The sequence below is a fragment of the Solanum stenotomum genome, chromosome 3 (assembly GCF_019186545.1).
Source record: "Solanum stenotomum isolate F172 chromosome 3, ASM1918654v1, whole genome shotgun sequence".
Taxonomy (NCBI): domain Eukaryota; kingdom Viridiplantae; phylum Streptophyta; class Magnoliopsida; order Solanales; family Solanaceae; genus Solanum; species Solanum stenotomum.
In genome coordinates this window covers 2,130,552-2,138,811 of record NC_064284.1, presented here as the reverse complement: position 1 = coordinate 2,138,811, position 8,260 = coordinate 2,130,552, and the positions used below count along the sequence as shown (strand labels likewise).

The following is an 8,260-nucleotide window of genomic DNA, read 5'->3' as shown; positions in this document are numbered from 1 at the left end:
TTTCTTTTTTTGTTGTGTTTCATTTTATTTATTTATCAAAACTAAACAATTTATTTCTACTGTATTTATATTTATTGGAGTAATATTTATGTAAGTCCTTTTTGTAGGCCTACCAACTAAAAAAGAATTTGTTGGATAGGGTGAGCAGAACAGAATACTGTGGAAGAATATTTATTTTATGTATATATAAAAATAATAAAAAGTGACCCTAACTAAAAGCTAACTTTTGAGTGGTTGCATTTACTCTAAAATAAAATATGAAATATCCAAAGTTGTATCATTGAGTAAAGAGGGGATAATTCTCCAGAGATAGACATATATAGTGCAATTTATGAAAGAGCAATAATATTGCATGAGCCATGATGTAAAGTACTATAAAGGGAAAAGAAAAAGGTGCCAATAATGTATTTAATTTGGACAAAGGCTTGCTATTCTTATCAACATTGTATCATGATAAGGGAATCGAAAGTTTATTAAATATATATATATATATATATAGAAGTATTCCTTTTTGGGAAAAAGTAAAACCAATAACACAACTACTCCCTTTTTTTTGTTCCCTATTGTGATTCGATTTATCCGTATTAGAGCCTAAGATTATGGTAAATGAAATATATAGCTAAGAACCATGAGCATTATGAGATTTCTTTTTATTTGTTCCAGCCTTTGTTAGATAAAAGTTACTCGATACATGTAATAATGGGAGGTAATAGATACCTTGTATAATTAATTGAGATGCGTGCAAGTTGATCCAAACACCACTCGAATTAAAAGAAAATCAATTTTGAAAGTAAAGAGCATTCCTACAAATATGAAATGTGATGATATAATAAATCTCCAAATATCATTCTAGAAAAAAGAATTTAGGGAATAAAGCTATAATGATATGATCTCTTCTCCAATACTTCATTCTCAATTATTCCAATTTGGGCTCTCATTAATTTATAAATTCAATTTTCCTTATTAAGTCACTTCAAGGAATGACTGTTTTTTAATATTCCCTACTCCACTTCCGTATTGGACGCTTAAGTCATGAGTTACATCAATGTAACCAAGTCAGCCAAGCACGACAAGTGTCATACTACCCCATGCTCGTGGGTTTAAGCCATATTTTGAGAACGAAAAGAATCATGTTGAGAGGGTATCCCTAGAAATGGGTTTGTAATGCAGGACGTCCCTAGAAAATGAGTTCTACAACCTACAAATTCAAATTTAGTCAGACTTCAATACATATACCAGACATCATGTGGGAAAAAAAAAAGTTTATCATATACTTTCTCTTGATTTGTACACAAATTATTTCTTATAAATATTTAAGAAATTCAAAAAATTATAACTATTTAATAAATTTCTTACTAAATTTAGAGAAAAAAAATCGATTCAAGTGAATCTTGAACCCATATCTTCTAAGCTAGGTCTGCCTTAGGTCTTTTTTTTGCTCCTATATAAACCACCTTACCCTTGTTCCATTTCCCACTACCTTCTCCATATTCAGCATACAATTTCTAAGTATATTAGTATTATTATTATCTTTTAATTACTCTATTTGTGTGTCTATAATTCATTGTTATTCGTATGGAAAGAAATAATAACTTGCATCGTCAAGTTGCTAGCCTTAGGCAGTCCCTTTTCGATCAGGTTCCTCTTTTCTTTTCTTTTTTGCATTTATTATTAGGGGCATTGATATCGCAAAATGCGCTACAACTAGTTAAATAGCTCAAAGTTATCCTTTCTACTAACCGTTAATCCAAACAAAAAAATGACTAATTTTTTTGTCCATGAACTATTCGAAATTGGACGGTTTTAATTAGATAGTAGGTTTTAATTGGTTTGAGTCACTTGCATGGGTGCAGGGATATGTTGATGAGCAATTTATTGAGTTGGAAGAGCTACAAGATGATGCTACTCCTAACTTTGTGGAAGAAGTTGTTACTTTGTTTTATAATGATTCTGCTAGGTTCATTCATAATATTGATCAATCATTGTGAGTTTTTTTTCCTCTTAGACATATATAATGCACTGATTAATTAATATAATTATTTAATTTATTGAATGTTTAATTATTTTAGGGAAGAACATCCTCTTGATTTTGCAAAGCTTGACAACTATATGCATCAGTTTAAGGGCAGTAGTTCAAGGTTAGAAATTAATAAGATGGTTATATGATAAACTAGATACTTATAATAATTAATGAAAATGATAATTTCCTTTAATTTATCTTCAAACTTATTATAACAACTTTTTTTCATGACTAATTGTATGCAGCATTGGAGCCAAGAAAGTTAAAATTGAATGTACACAGTTCATGGAATACTGCCGAGCTGGAAACGTGGAAGGGTAATTAATCGTCATTAATATAAATAATTTTTTACACTATCAACATAATTTAATATGTTATAACATGTTACGATCAGAAATCTAATATCAATTATCAATATTTACTCCAATACATTATTATAAGTGACTAGCTTGCACTATTATTACGAAAGGGAGAAAGTACGCAGGGAAAAAAAGTTAAAAGTATTTTTAACCTGGACCGTATAGATAAAATGTAACCTTAGAAATTACATTGTATGTACCTATTGACCTTGAAAATAGTCTTAAATTTTTAACTTTCAATTTCTAGCCCATTTAACAAAAATTCAAGGTTAAAAGTCGATGTCTATCTAATTTCTATTGAATATTCTTACTCATTTATAGTATTATTTATACCCAAATATTAATCCTCTAGAACTTACTTGTCGTAGTTGATGGCTTGCAAGATGCTCTTACATGCCTACTGGCTTATTTAGAATTTACTTAAATATGGTTTTTTACTAGTCGACATTTTTGTCGAGACAGAATATATCATAAACTATTCACGCATCACAAAATTGTACACTAGTCATGTTTTGTCAAGGCATATATTCTACTCTTTTCAGATCTCATCGTGAGATTATGTGATTAATTTTTTCCTTTATTTTAATTTCTTCGTAAATTGAAGCAGATGTAAGAGAACTTTTCAGCAATTAAAGAGAGAATATGTGGTACTTAGAAAGAAGCTAGAAGTTTATTTTCAGGTAGCAACAAATATACTCGAATTATTTCTGCTAATTAATTAATTAATTAAAATGAATGTGATGAAATTTGTTACTGTATATATGCAGTATGCAAGACAAGCTGGACCAACTGAAACGGCGTCGTATCACCCAAAGTAACTATGTTAGGAATATAATCTAAGTGACTCCAAGTTAAAAATGCACAACTACTTGTTAAATGTAATGATAAAGGGAATGATTTGTATTAGCATTAATTGGAGTTTATTAATTAGAGCTACACCTTATAGTATGTTATGGATGAATGAAATATATATACAGAATTCGACAATTCTAAAGAATGGAACTAAGCAACTTTTTTAGATTTCATTCTTTAATATAACATCAATATAACAATAACATTATAAAGCAATATAGGCATTTATCTCATCCATCCACCGAGAAAAACACCTGCCTTACACTAAAGGTTCACGCACTTCTTTATTCAAAGCAAAAAAATATTCTGAAATGAACCCACATATAAAAAAGTGGATTGGTCTACTCATTATTTGTGTTCGTACATTTTTTCAAAGGACAGAAATCACATACTTATACGGCAAAATTACCATTTGTCCCTTATAAATTTATAATTACAGAAATCCCTCAAAAATTTAAAAACGGATACAATAATATAAGCGTTAATACATTAATCTGATGCGCGAGATACATTAATCGTCAAGTAAGATACATTACATTTTATACATGACACACTAATCTGATGCGTGAGATACACTAATGTGATGCGTGAGATACACTAATCTGATGCGCGAGATACACTAAACTGATAAGCGAGATACACTAATCTGATGAGCGAAAATGAGGGATTTTGGAGATTTGTAAAACTTATAGGGGATAATGATAATAAGTAAACTAAAAGGTGAATTTCTGTAATTTTTCCTTTTTCCATTATTGCAATATTCGTGAGTTTAGCATTTGAAAAGTAAGGCCCATATGTTACTTTTGACTGATTTTTTTCCTTTTATAGCATGAAAAGTTTGGCCCAAAAAGCTGAATTTGGGCTTAAATGAGTGATGTTCTAGTCCGACCGGTTCCATTTTAAAGTGTTATTTTAAAAAGAAATTAGAAGACACTTAATCCATTTAAAATAGGCTAATATAACCCAAATTTAATTATACAAAACGTTGCTGAAATATATTGTTTTTATTTAATATGCATATTATATAACATCATAATAAAAAAATTAAATACTCAAAACATTATATAATAAATTAAAATCCATTTGATACCTCTTCAACTATAATATAAAAAAAATTTAAAGCAATGTATCTGTAACTATCAATTCTTCACATTTTATCCAAATTGTCTTAGCTATGAAAAAAATAAAAGAAGAGAATGACTCACCATGGTTCACGTTATAAGTGCAGAATTACAAACAAAAATAGACATGCAACTCAACACTTGTTAAAACATATTTTGTAACGTAAACATCAGTTACACTAAAATTTTAAAAAAAAAGTAAAGTCACCCATGTGAAAGAAAGAAAAAGAAGAAAAGCTAAAAAGGAAAGAGGACAAATTAAAGATTATTCACGTGTTATGTGTTATTATTACAAGTGAAAATATAAATATTCATTTGAATAAAATATATAAAAAAAACACTTATTAAAAAAAAATTGTAGCTTAAAGGTCTATGAAAACAAAAACATTTATATGGAAGAAAGAAAACAATGAAGAGCATAAAAAATGACAAATCAAAGATTATTCATATTTTATGTGTTATTTTTTATTACAAATAAAAATACAAACATGCAATAAAACACATAACAAGGAAACATTTATTAAAACATTTTTTCGTAATGTAAAAATTTGTTACACAAAAGTTCTAAAAATGTTAAATAAAGTCACACTCGTGTGGAAGAAAGAAAATTTAAGAAGAGCTAAAAAAGATAAAATAATATATATTTATTTATACGTATTTAAGCATGAATGTTGTATTCTTAAATAGATTCGATTATGCTAACACTAATACACTGTATTTTATGAGAACACATATCAATATTTTTATTTTTATTTCAATTAGTTTCGTTTTTTTTAACAAACTTTATTCCCAAGTCCCCCTTAAATAATTTGATTTTTTTTAAAAAAAAAAATATCACAATATATCAACAGTTTCACAAGGAAGGTAAATATTTTAAAAAATTACAACTAATAATTAAACTATAAAGGGATAAGCTTGTTCTAGAGAAAACGCTTATACTTAAAAATAATTTGATTTCGTCAAAAAAGTATCAAAATAAAGCATATAAATATAATATTTAAAACCTCAAGGAAGGTAAGTTCTATGAATACAAATATGGAAGGATGTTTATGACATTAATTGTGTAACCTAGTCATTATTAAATTAATAAAAAAGAATCTTTTTCATAATATTAATGTATTTTAAAATTTCATAATCAATGATGGATTACTAATAATTAAAGAGTTGCAAAATTAAAAATATAATTGACAATAATTATGTTTATCTTATTTTATTTAATTCATCATTTATTTATTAATTTTCTAAAATAAATTATAAGTCAAAATTAAATTATCATTTTTTTGAATATTCATGTTTTGAGTTGAGTCTTTTTATGATTTTTTTAAAGTAAAGATAAAGTAACTTACATTAAAAATAAAAAAAGTAAAAATTGTAATAAGTAAAAATTATTTATGCAAGTAGAGAAATACTTGTGACAGATAAATATTAATAAATATGTCAATTTTATTTATTTATTTTTCTAAAATAAATCATAAGTCAAGAATAAAATATCATGTTTGAATACTTATTTTTTGAGTTGAACGTTTTTATGATTTTTTAGAAAATGAAGTTAAAGTTACGTAATTTTATTTTATTTTTTAAAAAAAAAGAACTAACAAAATACCAATGATTGTTATTAGTAAATATAATTTCTGAAAACAAAGAAACACATGTAATAGATAAATGTTTGATAAAATGACAATTTTATTTATTTTCTACCTCTAACTGATGAATACTAACGGATATGACAATTTTATCTATTTATTTATTTTCTAAAAAAACTCATAAATCAAAATTAAAACACCATTTTTGGAATTGATTCTTGTCATGATTTTTTAAAAGAATGAAGTTAAAGCTACTAAATTTTAAAAAAGGAAATATAAAAAATGTATTTATGCAAATAAGGAAATACTGATGGCCGGTGAATATTAACATATATGACAATTTCATTTATTTATTTATTTTCTAAAAATGGCATACATCCAAAGTAAATATCATGTTAAGTTTTTATAATTTAAAAAAAAAATGAAGTTAGTTATAAATTAAAAGTAAAATATATATTTTTTGAATATTTAAATTTTGAGTTGATCCTTTTTATGTTTTTTTTTTAAAAAATAATGAAGTTAGAGTTACTTAAATATAAAAATAAAAATAATAAAATATTAAGAAGTTATATTTTATATCATGATAATAAACTTATGCTCTTAAATTTGTTCGTTATTATCTCTAATTTTCGGCAAACCTTTTGATGATTAAAGGTAAATCTATGAGATTTACGATGAGCCCTACGCTCATCTCTTTCTTCTCTAGTCCTTCTTCTAGATCTTCTTTTCTTATGATGAGATCTATGAGATTCTGATTTAGAAGTTTCTCGGTTGGTGCTTTTTGAAGCATCCGGTAAATCGAATTGAGTACAAAAATCTCTTAATTGAGACTTTTCTCTAAGCTTATCCATTTTAAGCTATCTTGAGAGCTTTAACTCATTGCACAAATTTATGTCTTCTTGCGTACAAGCCCCAATAAGTTTTCCATAAGTAAAATCATTATAGAGAATAATTCCTTGTGGATTTCTAAGAGTCTTTTTTACTCTTTCTGCAAATAAAGAAGGTAATCCATCAATAAATTTGGCTTTCCAGAATTCTAAACCATTTTTGGGAAGTTCAATTACCCGACTTAAATAAATGTCTTTATACCATCTAAACTCACCTAAACGTCTACATCTAAGACCATTTAGTAGATTTCTAATGGTTTCATATTGATTGGTAAATCTACCACTAAAATGTTCAAGAATAGTCAAAATTAGTGTATACACAGCGTCTTCTCTATTTTGAACAAGGGCAAAGCCTAAATTATCAACTCCTTCATTTACTGCCTTAGCATTAATTACAGCTGCTCTCGCATCAGAGGGCATATAATTATCCCACCATCCTCTTAGGTGACCGATAAATCCTGCAATAATTATCTTGCAAATGGTTTTGTCAGTGTTACTAACACTTTTACAGATAGTAGCATACATAAGAATCCTATGAACCATAATCGTCAACTGCCTATCAGTTAACCCATCGAGATTCCATTCATAAATCTCACTTCCACTATAAGAAGTATTAGTTTGTTTTCAATCTGTTTCCTCTATTAAAACATCTTGAGAAGTAGGCCTGGGATAATAATATGTTTGCATGCTAGGTTTTCTAGCATAAGCAGTATTACCACTATTCTTCTTTGGATATCCATGAAGTTTATTAACTTTCATTTCCACTTGAGTTTTGAAATCAAAAGTGGCTTCCATCTCATCTGCAAAATCTTCAGCGAGACTTATCGGTTTCGCACTTGCACCAAATTGAGAAAACTTTTTATCAAGAAGGTTTTCAAGGTCGTGCAAAGGTCTAAGAATAAAATCCTGAATCTCAGGAGGCCTTTGAATATGAACATCAGGCTGTTTTGACGAAAAAGCCTGTTCCGAAACTTGTTTCACAGATTTTAGCTTATTATCAATTTGAACAATCAGATTAGACAGACTATCTAATTTATTGTCTAGAGAACAAATATGTTCACCAATAACTTTAACATATAGACCCAAATAATTATTTTGAGAAATAAGACGATTAATTTCATTGATACTAACTGCGGCGACTTCATTATCAATAAATTAATGAAAAGCAGTAAAAGTAATACCATTATTATTTGGTATAATAAACAGAGCTTGAGGAGGATAAATGGATTGAATAATATTACATGATTCATCTTTGTAAGATCGTTCAAGAACGTTGATGAATAAAGGCAAATAAGTGGTTATAAACCAAAGCACAAAGAACATAATATGATTATGTAGTGCACAAGTTTCATAAAACTCTTGAGAAATATTATTTAAATCTTCTTTACTATAAGTGTCAAAAAATTAAGTTTTAAACCGGTTCCATTTTTTATTTAAA

At 27.2% G+C, this 8,260-nt stretch overlaps 1 protein-coding gene across 1 annotated transcript; it reads left to right on the top strand.

Moving 5' to 3' along the window:
- Positions 1-1,496: 1,496 nt before the first annotated feature.
- Positions 1,497-3,227, top strand: LOC125857872 (histidine-containing phosphotransfer protein 4). The gene is made up of 6 exons (XM_049537522.1): positions 1,497-1,638; positions 1,854-1,984; positions 2,070-2,138; positions 2,266-2,337; positions 2,987-3,059; positions 3,147-3,227. The coding sequence occupies exons 1-6, from the start codon at positions 1,576-1,578 to the stop codon at positions 3,195-3,197; spliced, it is 459 nt and encodes a 152-aa protein (XP_049393479.1). The 5' UTR covers positions 1,497-1,575; the 3' UTR covers positions 3,198-3,227.
- Positions 3,228-8,260: the final 5,033 nt, after the last annotated feature.